The 20,299-nt window shown below is 45.5% G+C and overlaps 1 protein-coding gene across 4 annotated transcripts in view; it reads right to left on the bottom strand.

The window, feature by feature from the left end:
* Positions 1–20,299, bottom strand: part of Hecw2 (HECT, C2 and WW domain containing E3 ubiquitin protein ligase 2) — a 301,655-nt gene that overhangs the window by 9,331 nt on the left and 272,025 nt on the right. For all 4 annotated transcript variants that reach the window (XM_075956458.1, XM_075956459.1, XM_075956460.1 and 1 more), the window contains 7 exons: positions 18,602–18,754; positions 16,299–16,397; positions 12,845–12,974; positions 11,506–11,652; positions 10,643–10,757; positions 8,069–8,154; positions 7,033–7,145 (listed from right to left, as the gene is read on the bottom strand). In XM_075956458.1, the coding sequence (XP_075812573.1) occupies positions 7,033–7,145; positions 8,069–8,154; positions 10,643–10,757; positions 11,506–11,652; positions 12,845–12,974; positions 16,299–16,397; positions 18,602–18,754 (843 nt within the window). The remainder of the gene's footprint in view (positions 1–7,032; positions 7,146–8,068; positions 8,155–10,642; positions 10,758–11,505; positions 11,653–12,844; positions 12,975–16,298; positions 16,398–18,601; positions 18,755–20,299) is intronic.

The following is a 20,299-nucleotide window of genomic DNA, read 5'->3' as shown; positions in this document are numbered from 1 at the left end:
AATCAGCATGAGAAATCCAAAATTACCGGTCACCCAGCGTGACGGGATTCAGTAAAGATACCCAGGGCCAGTTTTCTTAGCTTAGGTAGCATCATTAGCACAAATTAGGGTATAACTTGCCATTTCTTAATATTCTTATTTTAAAAATGATAATAATTTCTCTAGTATCCTTATTAATATAATATCTGCTTGGGCCAGGAAATTTAGAATAGAAATTCTTGCTAACACTAGGTAATAATTTTATCTATTTAATCTGTTGAACACCCGATCAGGTGTTCACTAAATATGAACTAATGGGGAGGAGAGCTGTGGAATTTATTACTCCAACGATCTGTTTTTCATATTATTTGGTGGACAAAAATGCTAATTTGCATTGATTAATTTAGCATTAGATTACCATTTTTCTTCCTGTTTTAAGGCCACACGGACAGAGATCAATTTATACATCACATAAGTACTTGCTCAGTAAGCAGTGAAGAATGAGATCTGTGAGCTCAGTCTTATCCCAGTGTCTCTGAGGTCACCTTAGTGGAGATGCCTGATCTATGAGCACGGTGTGCAAACGCTGCTGCAGGGGGAACTCCTGTCCTGCAGACTACTAGCAGAAGAAATGCCTCGAACTATGCATTCCAAGCAAGTTCCATCTTCGCCTGCACCTACTGGCTGCGGTGTTAGCCTTCACGTGGCGTGTATAGTCTCATTTCGATTTTACAGCTTTATAATGTGAGTGCCAGCAGCAGCCCTTGGCTTTTCAGATGGGTATAAAGTCAAGTTAAAAACTATCCCACGGACAAGCGGTGGTGGTGTACGCCTTTAATTCCAGCACTTGGGAGGCAGAGGCAGGCAGATCTCTGTGAGTTCGAGACCAGCCTGGTCTACAAGAAATAGTTCCAGGACAGTCTCCAAAGCTACAGAGAAACCCTGTCTCAAAAATCAGAAACAAAACAAAACAAAAAAACCATCCCACTAACAACAAGCCGTGGGTGTCAGGCGCTCAGCTCAACGCTAACTAACGTCAAGGCCATGTTAAATTCACACAAGGTCCTTGTCCTCATAGGGTTATATTCCTGAAGGGGAAAGGGAATAAATACACTAACCACTAAACTTGATCAGTGGGTTAGGGTAAGTCTTCTGACAGAAACACATTTTGCCAGAGTGCAGTGCTGGGACCATCGAGTGAAGATGTCAGAGGGGCCTTTCTGATGGGGTCACAGCCCAGCCCAATTCTCAGGGATGAGAAAACGCCAACAGAAAGAAGTGCTGGCCAGCAGGCCCCACTCAGGGCCTTGAAGACTAGCCAGGAGGCCAGCCGCAGAGGCACGGATGGGCTGAAGCCGGAGCTGAATGCCTGATCAGGTCTCCCGCCCTCCAGTACTTCGGAAGGAGTCTGAATTTTCTTTAGGCAACTGAAGGAGGTAAGCCAGGGAAAGAGATGAACAAATGTCAGGGTAGATGGGACCGGAGGAGTCTGGCTGGCTCCCTGCCGCAGCGATCCGGGTGAGAGGTGAGCGTGTCATGGAGTAAGCGGTTGATAAGAGATGAGCCAAGTTTGTGCTCTTGGAGCCAAAGGAAAGAAATGACTTACTCTTTAACAGCTGCCTTGTCTACTGCCCACCAATACACTTAAAGAACACTTTACGAGACAGCCCCAAGGCCTGCTGGTCAGGTTCGCCTGGATTACGTCATCCCCTACCGCAGATAGCAATGGAAACGCTGCATCAGAAATCAGCAGATTCTTTCAGTGCTTTAGTTTTTACCGAACCCTCTGGACTCTGAACCCTCTGGACTCTGGTTTTCCGGAATCACAGGTAGGTGCCACCGGCCTGGCTTCCCGGTCTACCTCCCAGAGACCGAGCCAAAAGGTCTTTCATATTTACATATACATGTTGAGAAGTTGATTAAATGGCAGAATCGTTCGTTATCGCTGCTTTACAGAACTGAGTAGGAGGGCAGTGTGGAGACTCAACTATGAGAACCTCACAGCCACCCCAGACGCCAGCAGCTGGATGCTTCAAAAGAAGTGGCCCCAAAGGGTATTTCCAGGGCGCATCCTTGTCTGGTTAATGTTTGTAATTGAGCAAAGGAGCAGTTTATCATGAGACTCCTCTGCTGTTTGCCTATTCGCTCGCTGGAAGCTCACCTTGACTGTCAACAACGCTCTTCCACTGGAGGAGGAGAAACTGCATTATTGATGACATCGTGGAGCGATATTTAAAGACATAGAAAGAGGTTCATAATTAATGGTGCAATGCCCCGAAAGCAGCTTGCAGACATGCTCTGCAGAGCAAGTTTTGTCCTCATGCATGTATGCGTGTGGGAATCTGAAGGACGACGGGAGCAGATTCTCCATACCGCTGAGAGGACTTCTCTCGCTGCTGGACTGTCGACTGACATGCGTTGTGTACCCTAAAACTTAAATATGTTCCTTGGCACATCTGCAAAAAGTTTTCTTTTTATGAAAAGAATAACAAATAGGATTTTACAGGGGGAAGATGGTTCTCATTGAGAGAGGGGGGAGGGAGAGAGAGAGATGGAAAGGGGGAGAAAGATACAAAAAGAAAGGGAGAGAAAGGGGGAAAGAGAGAGGGAGGGAGAGGAAAAGAGAAGGAGAGAGAGGGGGAAAGAAAGGGGGAGAAAAGGAGGGGGAGGGGAAGAGAGAGGGAGGGGAAAGAGAAGGAGGGGGAGAAAGACAGGGAGGGGAGGGAGAGAGAGGGAGAGAGGGAGATAGAGAAGGAGAGAGAGAGAGGGAGAGAGAGAAAGGGAGAGAGGGGAAGAGAGAGAGAGAGCGCATTGTGTTTTTCCAGGTCTGTTTCATTGGGCGTGGCACTATGTGTGTGCCTCTGCTGCCAGGCCAGAACGGTGAGAAGGAGACAAAGGCAAAAAGGTCACAAATTCAAGGTCAGCCTGAGCTCACAGATCACAAAATACCAGCCCTAGTCTAGTGTGTAAAGCAGTTTCCCTGAGAGACCCCTATTTCGAGTGAGCACTTGCATTCAATTTCCTAACTTTTGGGTGGACATTTTATTTTCAATAGTCTCCTGATACAACTAATTTCCCAAATTAACACTTTCTCCTTTGTCGAACACCACCCTTGCACCCGGACTGTAGTTTCTAATTCTTCTTCTTCAATTCCATTGGCAGAAACTTCAGATGAACTTGGGAGCTCTTATCCAGATCGGGAAGAGAAGGGCCCTGTACCCTGCAGGCTGGCATGGGAACAGTACTTTTTTTTTTTTTTTTTTTTGCACTGTCAAGAGGAAACGCCATAAAGTGGGTTTACTCTTTACTCATAAAATCCATCAGAGCTCCGGGGGGCAGGGAGGCTTCTACAGAGATGCAAATGCAAAGCTAGTCCAGCCACCGACCACAAAGCAGAGGAAGTGCAGTAATGTGCTCAGGCTGCTGGTCTCCACGGAGACACCATCGAGCAAGTTTCAAGTCTCTATGATTATTTATCCGCTAAATCGCCGGTTACTTTATTACCGTAGAGGAGCCGGGAAAGTCATGGATGCCACTTGTTCTGACTTCAGGGATTACTATACATACTTGAATACATGTCTCGGGGCACGTCGTGGTCAGGGCTACCACAAAATGAGACTAGGAAATCAAAGAGGAAGGGTCAACCCCTTGCTTGCTTAGAAGGCCAAAAGACTGAATTACCTGTCTGGAAAGGCCAAGAGGCTCTCTGTCATCACTCTGGCTCGCAAGGACAGCTGGCTGTCACCCTTCACACCCTTCCAGCTCTGCAGGTTATAACAGATTGTCACGCGAAGATTGCCAAACTTGTAGCAGGGGACTTAAGAATACATTTACTTTTAGTAAGGAGGCCCTCCACCCGATGTATCTAGTATATACGCACAGTGTCACAACTGAAACCCCAGACACAGACAGAGCCTCTTGGAGGGAAAAGAACACGCTAGAGCTGACCGACTTGAGACAGACCAGCTCCCCAGCTCTGTGACTCACATCTACCAGGAAGTGGCAGGAAAATGCCTTGAGCGCATATATTTTGGTCTTAAGAATACTAGACTCAGTAATATAAAATAACGTCTTTAGATTGGAACTGACGTGACAGATCTTTCTGAACTCCAGTGCACGCTTAAAATCTCATAAAGGGCAACGGCCAGATGTCGGTGAAAAAATTACTTCTGGCAAAGATATACTGTCACACGCTGAGGTTGTTTGTATTATGATTTTGTCTGAACTCGGTGTGTCTGTGTGTGTGTGTGTGTGTGTGTATGTGTGTAAAAGAAAGAGAGGGGAGGGAGGGAAGGGAGGGGGAGAGAATTTCATCTGAGTAATACAGTAGCTACAGAGGTTAAGGGTTAAAGGCTTAAAAAGAAACAAGAAAGCATACATTCCCTAAGGACCTTCCAACACGTTATCTCACTCAAGTGCTAGAACTAATCTCTGAGCCAGGCATTGTCGTTTCTGCTCTGCAGAGATGGAGAATCACACCTTTAATTTATGCCAGGTTATAATGAGAATCGAACCGGGTGCTGCCCAGGAAGGGAGGAAGAATGACCATAGCTGTTATCCAAGCGTGCATTTCAGTTCTCTGAGGAACAACTCCATCTACAATGAGTCAGCGTGAGAACTTTCTGGAACTACCAGGGGGAAGTAGACATGCCAGACAACCCCCAAGACTCTACAGCAACCTTCTGTGCGTTACCTCTCAGTCGAACCAACATACCACCTCCTCCTGATGTCTACAGACAAGCCAACTGGGCCCTGAAACGCAGAAAGCAGTGGCTCCGAGGCCCCCAGAGTTTGTTGGTGACAAAGCAGAACTGGACCCGGGAGTTCTAACTTCCCACCTTCTGCATGCCTAATTGTGTCACTGCCTAATTGCAGATGGTGGTGACAGACACAGCAGCAAAAGCGATAGCGGTGGCCAGCAGAAAACGCAGGGCCAATGAACAGTGTGTCTTACGCAAAAGATTTCAGCGAGCCCTCAGTATGAGGCAAATGAGGAAGAGGGTGGTAAGGAACTCTCTTTCTCTGCTCAACAGGTTCCAGGGGTTAAGTGTGAACAGCTATTATAACAGACATTATTTCATCAACCTTAGCGGCTTCGCCGGAAAAGATTCAATAGCCATGTGGCACACAGTTGATCTGAAGCTTCCTGTGTTTCCTAGGCTAATCCTTAAGTTTCTCAGAAAGTGGAAAACCTTATCAAGATAGAAGAAATCTGTTCTTAAGAGACAAATATGCATTACGGGGAGGTGGGGAGCCTCGCTACCCAAGCACGAGGCACATGGAATAAAACAAGCAAGTTTTTTAAGTGCTGAAAGTCACAGCCATCCAATTTAGGGTATCAAATTGACAAGATACTAAGTCTGGGCTGCAGGATGACCACGTACGGTTTGTGATACACATAGGTACACGAGGCATTTAGGCAAGCCCCTGAGTTGTAGCCATTTAACCTCCTAAATGCCTTTCTGCCCAAGCACTATCTGCCAGCCCTGTGTACTGATTGCTGTGTACTGATACACAATGTACTGTACACTGTGTACTGATACACAATGCCATTCCACCCCAACCAGGTGCATGGCAGCGTGGAGAACCAGCTGCAGGGCATTCAAAAGGAATGACAGCACAGAGACCATATACCAGAGAGGAAGCGTGTACCCACGAGACGGACTCCTCTCCACCCACAGCGGTGTTTCTAGGGAGGTCCTGCTCAACCGTTTATAACACACCCTTCACGCTAGAGCTTTGGACCCGCTAGCTTATACCAAGGTGACAGAAGCTAGAGTCGTTTTAGATGTCACTTGAGGAAATGCCCTACCACATTGCCTATGGGCAAGAGTCTGGCACATTTTTTTGTAATCGATGATTGACATGGAAGGGTGCAACTCACTGTGGTGGTGCCACACCTGGGTTGGTGTTTCCTGGGTGCTATAAGAAAGCAGGACGAACGAGCCATGGGAAGCAAGCCCGTAAGTGGCTCCCCTCCATGGCCTCTGCATCAGTTCCTGCCTTGAGTTCCTGCCCTGGATCCCCTTGGGTAATGGCCTATAAGTTGTAAGGTGAAATAAATCCTTTCCTCTGAAATTTGCTTTTGGTCATGATGGTTTTGTTGATGTTTGTTTTTTATTCATTTTTAAGTATTTTTTGAGATTATAATATAATCACATTCTGTCGCCTTTCCCGTTTTTCCCTTCAAATCTGCCATGCCCCCTTCTTTGCTCTTTCAAATTTATGGCCTCTTTGCCCGTAAGTGTAAGTGTAAGTGTGTGTGTGTGTGTGTGTGTGTGTATGTGTGTGTGTGTTCCTAAAAACACGAATACAACCTGCACCGTCTATATGATGCTATTTGTAGGCATGTGGTCAAGGCTGACCATCTGGTATTGGACAATAACTGGCGAGCTCTTCCCTGGGGAAGACAGTTTCTGCCACTTTCAGCATTCCTTGCCTGCCTATCATTCTCTGTCTATGGTTGTGGCCTCCCCTACTTTCCTCCATCCACCAGAGCATATCTGTTGGTGTTATCAGTGTTGAAAACCAGAAACATTGTGCTCTGAGTCCTGCAAGACAGCCATGGCCAGCTAAAACAGACCTGGCAAAAGTGTCTGCCATAGTTGAAGGAGAAAGAAAAACTTTCCATGATAAAAAATAGCCTTAAAAAATTGCATACCCAATGAACCAAACTTAAAGAAAAGCTAGCTAGTGGTCATGGTGTTTCATCACAGCAATAGAAACCCCAACTCGGACAGACGGTGCCTAACTAAAGCTAGTAAATAGTCTGCCTTTGCTGTGTTTTATACTTTGATACACGGATGCGTGTACGTTACACAGGGTCTCTTGTCTCTCCCCACTAAAGAATTTCATCTTTCAAGCTTTCCAGTTTTCCAGTCTTCACATAAAACGGCAATTGATCCATACACACATATATTCATTCATTCATTCATTCATATAAATAGGAATATATTTAAATACATATATATATGAATATACTATAAAATATAGATTAAGCTGAGGTTTCCTTGCGCTGTATTGGGAGGAAAAGAAGGTTATTTTCTACCTTACCTGGGAAGTGCGGTGATTTTTCCCCATTTCTCTACACAGAACCTTCTTGGGCCATTACTCCCTCGGAGAGAAGCGAATCCTTCATAGGGTATGCTAGAGGTACCTGTAACGAACTGTCAGTCACAGAAACAGAGGAGAGAGGCGAAGTCAGAAACCTCAGTAAGGATCGGAGCTCCATGATGGCTGCGTCGCACTCCGGAGTGGGAGGCACAAGCAGGGAGTTTCAGAAGTCAAAGTTTCCTCAACATGGGGAGAACCAAAACTGAGTCTGACAATCAGCCACACGGAGAAAGGGCCGTCAATTATACCTGGGAGTGAGATGCAAAGCATTGATGGAAGATGAAGCATTCTGTGCAGTTGACCCGCTCAGATGTTTAAGTCAGGGACATGTCCCATGACAGATGAACGCCATGGGTCTACCAATTAACCTAAACTTGCTTAGCATCAGCCTGTCATCAATTCCGCAAGACTTTTAGGAATTCTGTAGTCCTCAAATCTGAGTTCCAGTCCTTAATCCAAAGGCACATACGAGCCAACATGTAAGGCTGTGCCTTAGGGTCCAGAGGCTTCCTTGGATCTAGTACTTTAGTGGCTTCTTACCAGCATTTCCCCGGATGGGAGCTTTTCTAGACGCCACGGAACACAATGACGTGTTCCCTAAAATGCCCTCGTTCTGTAGGCTATGGAAAGTCAAGTGAGGGGAAAGGTCCGTATCAACAAATGGGGTTTTCCTTACAGTACTGAACATCAACTCTTTTTCTAAGAAGCATGCTGACTGCAGAAAGCCACTGGCTGTCACCACAAGGCCCCGACTGTCCTGGGGGCATATGTCAATCCTGAGTTTCCCCAGACCAGAATTGGCTCCACACGACCCTCAAGAAGGGCTTTGACCTGGCTGCTGATGTAGTCGGTGGACCCACCGTCAGAAGGGTATGGAAATGTCATTGCCAGAGAAACAAGGTTTGTATCTATGAGGGATACACACTTCCAACAACATGTAATTGTGTTAAAAACTGATGAATCGGTGGCCTCTTACCTGTAACAACCTTAGTCGCTGTTCATTGTTGAATCGTTCTACCGCAGCCCAGAACCACCGAATTACGATGTGATTGTCATGGTACCCTAGAATCCACCACGAAAGCGCATGTTACTTTGACTCTCCCATCTTAAACTACCAAGAAGCATGACAAAGGCCCACAATGCCCTACACACAAATTAAATGCAATAATAATTAAACAATAATGCAAGATAGGGAGCAACTTTATCAATGCGATCATATGGGAATCAAGAGTTGAACAAGACAGCACACATGAACCCAATGGGCTTCTACTTTCATTTAGCAGTGAGAAGAAAGACAAGTAAGTGATTTCAGCTCCATCATTTCTGAAAAATACAATTGCTATGATGAGAAATGCTTAACTCTTTTGGTTATTTCTATAAGAAATAACTTCCAAATACCATGACGCCAAGCACTAGACTAAGCTAGGGGGGTCTAATGACAGAGAAAACAGACCCTCGCAGGACTTCCTGATGAAAGAGAAACAATCACACAATTTTTACGAAAAATGGACACTTTTTTTGCAGCTGCCTATTTCAATTCCACGTGCATCCCTAAAAGCTATATATCCTATTCATAGGTCATAATAAAACCAAATTATTGAGACCGGGCATGAAGCTCAATGGCAAAGCACTTGCTTAGGAAGGGCAGGGCTTTCAGTTCAATCCCCAACAACACCAAAAAGAATTAAAACAGAAATAAAACCAAATGATTTTCGCACTATTTATTAATAAACAGGAAAGAGACCTTTCATTTCTTCAATGAATTATCTCAATTTTACTTTTGGTTCATACTTTAGAAGAATGTAACGAAACGTCACAATCACCTTATATTTTTGTAGGACATGTCAATATTCTCTAACATAAAATGCCAACACTATCTCACAGATCTGGGCGAAAGCGGTGCTGATGGGTGTTCTAACTTCTCAGCAAAGGATAGCCCAGCTCAAAGGGAAGGCTGACAGGAATTCCCAAGTCAATAGTGATTCAAATCAAGTGGTAGTCACGTTTTACGAAAGCTACTTTATTTAATTCTGGGCTGTACGTGAGTAGAGACGAAGGTGAGTAGAAATCAACCTTCATCTGAATGCATCCTCAAGGCCCCATCGTTGTAAAGTGTACCAGGAAATCTCATTAAGGGTGCCTGTTCCCCTTGGAGAAGAAAGAGTCTCAGTGGAGGGTAAACAGCATTTGATCGGGTGCAGTCTTTGGAAAGACTTTGCTAGTGAGACTGATGGGTGCGTGCATTAGCTCTGGGGCTCTGACGCTTCCCATCCTTGCGAGCTAACCCTTCACTGCTTTTGCTAAGCCTATCTTGAAAGGAGAGTGACGTTGTCCACAAACAGCTGCTGCAGAAACAGATGCTAAGCCACAGCCTAACTCCTTTTTTTGTGCAGTGCCAACTAGCTAGCTGCCCTGGGCAAACATGGCAGCTCAGTATCTTGTCCTTTATCTGGTCTCTTCTAAGGTCTCATTCTGGAAGATTTACCACTAAAGTAGGTCCTTGATTTAGTCACATGAAGCAAGTAAAAAAGTCTTAGACTGTGTAAATACAAAAGTGACTAATTTGATGGCTGTATTCTATTAGAATCTCCTGGGAACGTGAAACGAGGAAATCATATTTACCACAAAATTTAAGTTAGGTGGGATATCAGAGAAATTACATTTTAATTAGAAAAAAAACCAATACAGCTAACAAAGACATCTTTAATAACCAAGATCATAGAGGGATGCTACATGGGTCCAGCCAGGAAAAATTGCTGCACAGTTTGACTTCAGAAAGAGCGCTGGTAGAACCACCAATTTAACACGACCTTTCCGAGAAAACCCTAATACTACCGCACACCCAGGAAGGCATACTTTCTTCATTTGAAATTATTTGACAGAACTCCAGGCTGCCCTTAGGTTTCCGCTTTTTAATAAGGGACAAACCCGCTCACACTGGTCCAAATGACTAGCCAGAGCTGTACGGTGATCTACAGAGAGCCACTTCCGAAGAGCCCCCACTTAAAATGATCCCACAGCAGTTCCCTTTCCAGTTAGAATCGAGCTCCAGCTGAGAAGGGTCTTGCAGATGGGCATGAGAATTTAGAGACCCCCTATCTTGTTCCTGCTAGGGTTTTTAACTGTGAGCGCTCACTGACAGAGAGTTCAAGGAACTCTGTTCTTCCTCACCTGTGCAGGTTAGGAAGCCCAAAGGGTGTGGCACTTGGAGGTTTAGAATGCAGATCAGTCAGGTAGGGTTGGACCAGCTGGCTAGAGCCTCCCCATGCCTCACTAACGACGTCATCCGATAATTAATTGGAGGTCTAATGATCACATTTCCTCACCGGCAATTAGGAGTTATGACATCCTCAGAGGGGTGGAAACAGTCCTTCCCCGTTTTGACTAATGGAGTCAGTAGGTACAGAAGGGACCCACCTCGCCCAGGGTCTCCCAGAAAACAGCGGCAGACCAGCGATTAAAGCAAATGCCTTTGCCCTGTGCTCAGACCCGCGCTGGAACTAGGCACCCCCTGTAACTTAAATCTAGACATTCACGAATCAAACCTCACCGCCTCTATATTCAGTGTTGTTTCTCCAGTCATTGAGGTCTATTTCAGCGGTGCCAGCGATGACCAGCTCCAGCTCTCGCGCATCGAAGACAGATACTAGCCTGGCATCTACCACCTGCGGAACAGAAAGGGCACAGGTATGGCTTAGGAGCCTAGGGACACGTCAGCCATCAGGAAGCCTCATCAGAAGTGCAGGACACAGGGAGTTTCGCGAGGACAGGGGTTACTTATACTCGGCACTAGTATGCTAAACTTGTCCTACTGTGCAGATCGGTTGAAAGTCGGTAGGATTAGCCTTGAGAATTCTTGTATTGGTTGATCACCATATCCCAAACACCCTGCTAGGTCTCCTCTGGTCTCAGAAGCTAAGCAAGTGTCCAGTGAGTTCTAGAATAGGAGGACTTTGTCGCACAACTGACCACTGAGTAATCTAGTTGTTTGTCGTTTTCCTTTTGAAAAAGATTCAGTGGTCTTACAGAGAAAGTTACATGGAATACGTATGATAAATTCTGGCCTGTCCACGCAATCACTGCACATATCAGGCGGGAGATTTGATTGTGCGTATCTACGCATGAGTAAGAATCATAACTTCCAAGTTATCAGTAGTCATTAAGCCATTAAAATGGTACACCTAAGACCAGGGTACCACTCACTTCCGCGATCTCTTCTAACATGCATGGTAAACTTATAACTTCACCTGTGTACTTTGGAGACATACGAGAACATATGTGACTTTCTGAATTAAAAGAACAAGAGCAAACATGTCAAGAGAGAAGAGAAACATATTCTCTATGGGGAGCCTGGTAGAAGGGACGGGCAGCCGAGCTGTGGGACGGCAGAGTCTGCCGCCGCCGCTGCCTCACCTCGTAGAAACCGCGGACTAGGCTCTCGGTCTGCTGCACCACGCCCCTCTCGATCCTCCACTTCACCATCCTCTCGATGTATTCCTTCTTGTTCTTCTCTGTGACCGGGATGTTGGCGCCTCCTGGTTTTAACTCTCGTTCAGTAATCTGCCATTATGAAGAAGAAGACCTGATCAGAAAGCAGCACGCTTGATTGTTAACGGCTACCAACGAGCTGAGGCCAGGCACCCAGCCCTTCTCGGCCTCAGGTGCATCCCACAGCAGGGAGAAGCATCTGGGGCTGTGCTTCTCAACCTTCCTGATGCTGCTGCGACCCTATTACACAGTTCTCCGTGTTATTGGGGGACCCCCTAAGCATAAAATGATTTCATTGCTATTTCATAACTGCATTTTGGCTACTGTTATGAATTATAATGCAAGTATCTGCTAGGCAGATGGTCTTGGGGGCCCCTGTGGAAGGGTCATTCAACTCCCAAAAGGTTACAACCCACAGGTTGAGAACCACTGATCTAAGGCTTGGAATCAACTATACCTATTGAGCCAGTGTAAAAGATAGACCCAAGGAAAACAGAAACATACCTGAGTATGTTAAATTGAGAGCTCAGTTTTCAAAGCACATGGATTACAGGGAACCCAGGTGAATCCCAATGTCCAGCCAGAACTAATACATAGCTCCTGGTCCCAATGCCCAGGGAGAACTAATACAAGGCTCCTGATAGGAACCTTTTAGTCTTCCCTGCCATCAAATTGAAAATAAAACCAATATGCTCTCTGTTTTCAGGCACTCTTCAAAAATACTCTGTTTCAAAGCAACTGATTACAGTTTTTCAAGGATCTTAATTTTATATTAAAATTAAATAATTTCATATCCAACTCAGGGATAGGAGGAACTATTCAAATGTATTCTGTGTGAGATATATTATCATATCTGTAGATAGTCTCATATCTCATATCCATTGAGCTGGAAATAAATGGACCTTAATTTTATATTAAAATTAAATAATTTCATATCCAACTCAGGGATAACAGAGACTATTCACATGTATTCTGTGTGAGATATATTATCCCATCTCTAGATATCTCTAGATAGTCTCATATCCCATATCCATTTGAGTTGGAAGTAAGAAGATTATTTATAATATATAAATCCTTCTCATAATCTATACATGAGAACACCTTAAACTGTAGTTGGCATTAGAATAATCTCTGCACTCCAGATTACTACAGTTTAGTCCTGGGTTCAATCGCCCAATGAGCCACAGAGAAGAGACTGGCATTGATCTTAGCCATGGAGCTAGCTTTCCACCAGCCAGCGACCTCCCGTTAGCCTGTAACAGACCTGTCCAAACACCTCTTCGTTCACAGTGAACGTGAGGTCCAGGATGTCATGGATGTCGTTGTCTTTCATCCATTGGAGGCTCTGGTGGAACTCCTCATCCAGGTATTCCAGGTCGCTCAGGTCACACAGGCTAGGGTGACAAGAAGAAGCAGGCACACAGGCCTCGTTAGTTAGCGGCAAACTCCAGAATCGCAAGACGCGGACGTGGGGAATCTGGGAACGGAGGCCGGTGACAAGAACAAAACCCATTCAGTAGTGGGTGGTACCTGGAATGGCCGAGGGCGTGGTGGTCACACTACCGAAGTGAGACAGAACTGTGACATACATTTTTAAATCCTGGGTATATAAAACGCCATGGGAACCACTTCCCTATCTCTTCTCCCAAAAATAGAACCAGGAGGCACAAAGAACGGCTGTCATATACACGGCCATCTGCAGCCAGTGCCAGATCTGGCGCCGGCACAGGCTGAAAACGTGCGCCAATATTCTCTTCTGCTGTGCTATCCTATCAAAACTTACTGTCCCGCCAATTTGAAATCTCTTACTGATTTCTCTGTATTTTATCTTTGTTTTTCACTTGCCTTTTTAAAAAGACTAGATACTGTAACTAACGTCCTTTCTCTCATGGTTCTTATTCCGCCACCTTCACAATACTAAGCCAGAGAAAAAAAATCAACAAAGTTTCTTGTCCTTCACTCCACCGGGGCTTTTTCTCTTTGTGGCGACAACAGTTGCTTGAGCTAGATTACTATTCTATGCCCCGGTGTTAGGGGGTAGTAACTGATTTGCTATAGTTGTTTTGAAATTTCCTGTTCTTCAGCCAGCTCAACTTCAAGGGCTGTCTTGTTTGGTTTATTTTAGATATTTATTAGGTATCGAATGTGTGCCACACATATTAATAACTGCTTGGGGGACCGGTTGCTCTTGGAAGGAAGTGATCTTGTTGGGGAGACAGACACACTGACGGTAAAGGAGGATAACCTAAAATAAGGACAGCAAATACATTCACGTCACAAGCCAACTCTTAAAGGTGCTCTTAGACCTCAACCATGTTGCCTGATTCAATCAACAATTTTCAGTGAAATGAACTTGAGAAGATTTCTGAGGTCACATGATTTCAGTGGGAAAAGTACCACGCGTCCTTGGAAAATAACCCCAGGGTTGGGAACAGAGAAGGTGGAGGATGCTGTGAAGGGCACTAGTGTCAGCTGACAGGGCGCAGCATCACCAAGGAGATAGCCTCTGGATATGCCTGTGGGGAATTTTCTAGATTAATGTAATTGTAGTGGAAGATGCCATCCAAATGTGGGCAGAACCAACCATTCTATGGGCTGGGGCTCCAGAAAGGAATAGGAGGAGGAGAAAGAAGAAGAAGAAAGAGGAGGAGGAAGAGGTAGAGAGAGAAAGAGGAGGAGGAGAAGGAGGTAGAGGGTAAGGAGGAGGAGGAGAAGGAGGAGGAGGAAGATGAGAAAGAGAAGAAGAAAGAGGAGGAGGAGGGGGGAAGGGGAAGGGGAAGAAGAAGAAGGAGGAGAAGGAGGAGGAGGAGGAGAAGGAGGAGGAGGAGGAGAAGGAGAAGAAGGAGAAGAAGAAGAAGAGGAAGAAGAAGAGGAAGAAGAAGAGGAAGAAGAAGAGGAAGAAGAAGAAGAAGAAGAAGAAGAAGAAGAAGAAGAAGAAGAAGAAGAAGAAGAAGAAGAAGAAGAAGAAGAAGAAGAAGAAGAAGAAGAAGAAGAACCACCTGCTTCCTGAGGATGAAATGTTACCAGCTGCCCTGCCAGGATGCCTGGCATTCCTCAAACTGTAAGGCAAAGCAAATTGTCTCTTAAGCTGCTCTGGTCAAGCATTTTGTCCCAGCACCACCAAGAACACAACTTGAAAACCTACACTGTTTTATCTGCTCTGCTTGCTTAGGATCCCCTCCCGATGTCTAACCAGAATAACCAAGAACGTGTGGACCATTAACGTCTGGTGGACACATAAGAAGAAGTTTCACTTCAACGCCCACAAAGAGTTCCGCTTTAACTATGCAGATTTGGAGTCCCCCTGAGGCACCCAAGAAGCAGGACTTCTTGTTCAGAGGACTGTTCCCATGAGCCTGTAACTCAAGAGAGCAAGACTCGGGGTTAGATTCAGTGGTCCATAGGAGAAGAAGCAAGTGGAGGAATTTCCTTCTGTCAGCTCTAGAGAGAAGAAAGCTGGGCGTGGGATGGAAGCTTCTGAAACCCCAAGGTGAAGGGCAAGTCCCAAGAAAGGCCCCACAGACTTGTAGGAACACTGTCGCAAGCGTCAGGATAGGAAAGACCCAGGGATAACAGAGAGAACTTTTAGTTTCTGATCGTCTCTGCTTTCCCAGAGTTGAAATATTAGCATCAGAAGCAGCAAAAACGATCGAAGAAGATAGGGATGAGAAGAAGCACTCATCAATAGCAACCATGTGTTCACAGAGAGAGAGAAGCCGGAACAGCACGTGTGGACGGAATGACTTAGGAGCAAATGTAATTGGTGGGTATGGCTTTCAGGAAACCTATGAAAGAAGACAAGGAGATGCAGGGGTGACAAGAGGGGCCTGGGAAAAGCAGGGACGCAGGTCCTTGTTGCCCACGAGCAAAGTCCTCCTACTGAGCATGCCAAAGCCTCATGAGAAACACTCTGTTGGTTTTCATTTGAGGTCAAGACTTCTTCACTTCACAAGAGGTTCATGGGCTTGATGGAAGAATGTGCCAGACAGCTCCCAGCCACAGTTCCGTACTTCAGTACTTTGCAATTGGCATCTATACAAGCCTACCTTCCTCTCCCTAACCCTTGCCTTCTGCTTGGTCTCGTCAGTGACTACACACAGAATATGTGGGCACTTTTACTCTACGTTGTACAATGACTGCTATCGGTCATTGAGACCTAAACAAAGAAAAAGTCCATTTGCCCCGTACACTGCTGTTTTGATAGAGGAAGGTCTCAAAAAAGAAAGTATGGCATTATCTACGCCTAGCAGAGAAACCAAAAGGAAAACTGAAATTAAACAAAAGAAAATGAACTTGTGACCAAGCACAAGCTGTTGGAAGTGCACACGGCAAACAACAATGTGCACTTCACAAAGGGCACAGGCTGTGAGTCACCGGGGACTAATCCACACCATTCTATTAATAATCGGCATCGAGGCCACAAGAATCTCAGTGCTGTGTTTGATGTACGGGTGTTTTAAAGAAACATGTGTTGCCACAGAGGAGAACCAAATATTCAGGGGCGAACAAAACCAAGACGTGGTGTGTCATCAGAAACAAAGGGTCGGAAGCTAACAGCCACATTTGAAATCATATTCGCTTTTTTAACTCTAAACCACTATGCATTTAGCCACCGATTTGGGATAGCGCGCAGATAAGCAGAGTCCCCGACGAAACCTCTTCAGGAAAGCCCGTTTGAGCTTTAGAGGCTGATTATGCAGGCACAGACATACACTTACATTCTGAGAAGAGCCTTATAGAAGGGTCGCGTGAAGAAGGCGTCCAACAGATACTGGTGGATTAGCGCAAGGCCGAGGATCCTCCCACTGAACCGGAACCTGGGAAGGAAAAACACGAGGCAGCTGAACACAACTCGGCAGCATCTCAGCTGTGTTTACTTCCTAGAATGGATCTCAACTCTCTGTCCAAGATTACCTGCCTGCCAGCTCTATGAGAGAGGTTCTGGGCACTGTAGAGTGTGTCTTCATTGGCCAGGGTTTACTTGGGGCGGGGGGATCTGTTCCTCTAGTATTTAGCGACACCTTACCCTTACTCCAAGTTACTCCGCATTCGACAGTATGAATTTCCCTTAGCTTTTCAGTAACATTTCCCCAGACCATCCCAAGAGATACTGATAAAGATAAAGAGAAAATGTCATCTTCATTTTATGCATATAGATATTAGTTGATTTCTCTAATGCAAACTACGAGCCATTCCCTTTTGAGGAAAAGCCTTTATTCAGGTTGAGGAGGTTCAAGCCTCACTCCTGAAGGTAAATACCATCACCTACGAAGCATTCATACAGACATTTGGGAGGGGGGGCTTTCCTCATGAGACATTCCATTCTCCAAAATGTCAAAATTGAACGCTCTTCTGAATCGACTTGGAAACTTTATCATACAGATCTGTTAAGGCTGGGTTTTCTGCCTGAGGCACACGGTCGTTTTCTCCATCACAAGTTTTTTTTTTTGGTTTCCAGCACTTCCAAGCCTGATGCCTACCAGAGTGCTGTGCGTCTATCATTTCAGTAGGGAAGGCTTTTCGAGGGCAGCAGCTAACAGCTTTTGCCTCTCTTTATTTCCACTCACGTGAGCGGAGCTATAACAGCCAGAGTTAGGAGGCCTCCAAATTTGTAACTAAACAAGAAATGAATTTGAGGAGCGAGTCCTCAGAGTCAATGCCTTTCACCCGTCAATAACCTCGTGACTCAGAGAGCCTTTTCCACTGTGTCCTTGCTTTGTTACTATCAGCGAAAAGCGACCGGGAACAAGTTAATAGGGGTTATGTAAATATTTAAAGTCTACAAATGCAGGGATTTTAAAAAGATGTAAGGCCATTTGGAAAGAGTGTAATTTGGGATTTTTCAGAATAAGTACCTCCAGATGGGATTCTTGAAATTGTTTGCCTTGGTTTAGTGTGATAAATTAAGAAAAATTAAGCAATCTCTGCTTCCAGACTCGAAGAGGCTGGAACACGCTGGTGCGTGAGCGGGTGCTGTACGGACTTCCTATTCCTGCTCTTGATCTGCAGCTCCCCCGGGCCACTCTCCATGTACGTGTGCTTGCTCGTGTGCACACACAGACGCGCACACACACACACACAGTCTCATACACACACACAGTCTCATACACACACACAGACACACACACACAGTCTCATACACACAAAGTCTCATACACACACACAGACACACACACAGTCTCATACACACACAGACACACACACACAGTCTCATACACACAAAGTCTCATACACACACACAGACACACACACAGTCTCATACACACACAGACACACACACACAGTCTCATACACACACAGTCTCATACACACAGACATATTCTCACATACACATGCTCACATTCATTCTCTCTTTCTCTCTCTCTCTCTCTCTCTCTCACACACACACATGCACACATACTCACAAATATAAACAGGTCTTTTTCAGGTCCCCAGCACATCCACTTCCCCTCCCCCAAGGCCAGATCTGCCCAGGCTGTTAGATAAATCGCTTGGCCTCTGCCATAGAGACCTGGGCAGTGGTTCTCAACCTGTGGGTCACAACCCCTTTGGGGGTTGCATATCAGATATCTATATTATGATTCATAACAATAGCAAAATTACAGTCATGAAGCATCAAAGACATAATTTCACAGTTGGGGGTCACCACAACACGAGGAACTGTGTTTAGGGGTAGCAGCATGAGGGAGCCCGAGAACCACCGGACTTGGGGTCTTGCTAACAAACGAATCACCTGTAATATTTCCCCAATGCTATAAAGCTTTTGAATTCTATTCAACTCACTTAAAGTTGACCTTATGCAATAGAATCAATTACTGACTGGGGTGGGGGGAGACGACTGTCTATGTAATTTAGTTTGAGAACAAAAATAAACACCAAATGAGATATATAGCTGATAATGTAATTTTTATCCAGGAGGGAGAAACGTCTAAAGAAACGCGGCTTTTTTTGGAGGGGGAGGGGGAGCTTAGCATGCCAGAAAATTAACTGAGGATAACTGTCAGAGAAACAAAACCCTTACCATTCATGGTGATTGTCTACAAAAGCAGACATGGGACTTATTTGTACGGTGTATGTGTCGTTGGCTGAATATTCAAATAAGCCATAATAGGGGTTAAAGAGTTCTCTGGATACCAAGAAGAAAAACTCTCTGGAAGGCCCGCTATAATCCAACCTGTAAAAAAAAAAAAATTTACATAAGAATAATCAGTCTCTACTCTTTCTAGGTGTTGGGCATATTTTCTTCAGTGTTTAGCTTTCTAGAAAAATACTCATTACAGTGACTGTCTACATATCAGGACTCTGCAAACAAAAATGAAAAAACTCTGATCTCAGTATTCTTGACTCAAAATAACTAATCATCTATACAGCCCATACCCAAAACCTTAGCTACCCCATTTGACAAGGCACACAATACGCAATACACTCATTGCTTATACAAACACACACACACACACACACACACACACACACACACACACACAAAAATAGCAAGGTCACAGGGAAGGGAGTGTCATGGGAATGTTTCGTTCATACAGACAGAAGCAGTTACACCGCTTAGAGCAAATGAAGGCCTCGGATATTTCTGGAAATCTTCTAAATTGGGGAAGAAAAAGAAGTCTTTTTTAAGGATGTCAGAGAAAAAAAAACACGGAATAAGAGGATACAAGCAGAAAGTATAAATTATGAAACACCACGGAGAATCACAGGCAAGGAAAGGAAGATGCTGAGAGTTTCTAACTTGTACTTGGTACTTGTACGGTACTTGGACAGCCTAGACCTCCAGCGCCCGGACTACACTGGGAACTCCATTTAACTTGCAACAGCTTCAGGGCCAGAGGGACGTGGTGGGAGGAGTGACAAGTGGCCAAGGATGCCCACGTGGGAAGGGTGCAGCAAAGAGAAGCAGGAAGTAGAAAGCAATTTGACATGCTAAGTTTCAAATGGAAAATATAAAATATATCAGCCTTTTGATAAAAAGATTTAGCAATGGGAGTGAGGTAGGGAGCCGGCAACTCCAATCAAGACTTTTGTTTGCTTTCTCTTGCCCACCACCTCTATTTCTTTCCAGATCTTGTTATTTAGGTATTATTGCTCTGTGTGTGTGTGTGTGTGTGCGCAGAGGCCAGGCGACAGGTGACACCCACCTTTTTGAGACAGGCTCTTTCACTGGCCTATAGCTCACCAGACAGGCTATGATAAGTGGTCAGTGAATCTCAAAGACCCAGGAGTGTCTCTGTCTCCCCAGGAGTGTCTCTGTCTCTCCAGGAGTGTCTCTGCCTCTCCCAGGAGTGTCTCTGTCTCCCCCAGGAGTGTCTCTGTCTCCCCAGGAGTGTCTCTGTCTCCCCAGGAGTGTCTCTACCTCCCCCAGGAGTGTCTCTGCCTCCCCCAGGAGTGTCTCTGTCTCTCCAGGAGTGTCTCTGTCTCCCCAGGAGTGTCTCTGTCTCCCCAGGAGTGTCTCTGCCTCCCCCAGGAGTGTCTCTGCCTCTCCCAGGAGTGTCTCTGCCTCCCCCAGGAGTGTCTCTGTCTCTCCAGGAGTGTCTCTGTCTCCCCAGGAGTGTCTCTACCTCCCCCAGGAGTGTCTCTGCCTCTCCCAGGAGTGTCTCTGTCTCCCCAGGAGTGTCTCTGTCTCTCCAGGAGTGTCTCTGCCTTCCCCAGGAGTGTCTCTACCTCCCCCAGGAGTGTCTCTGCCTCTCCCAGGAGTGTCTCTGTCTCTCCA

Source organism: Microtus pennsylvanicus, chromosome 22 (genome assembly GCF_037038515.1).
Source record: "Microtus pennsylvanicus isolate mMicPen1 chromosome 22, mMicPen1.hap1, whole genome shotgun sequence".
Classification (NCBI taxonomy): Eukaryota; Metazoa; Chordata; class Mammalia; order Rodentia; family Cricetidae; genus Microtus; species Microtus pennsylvanicus.
The sequence above is the reverse complement of the archived record's forward strand: the minus strand, read 5'-3'. Positions and strand labels throughout refer to the sequence as shown.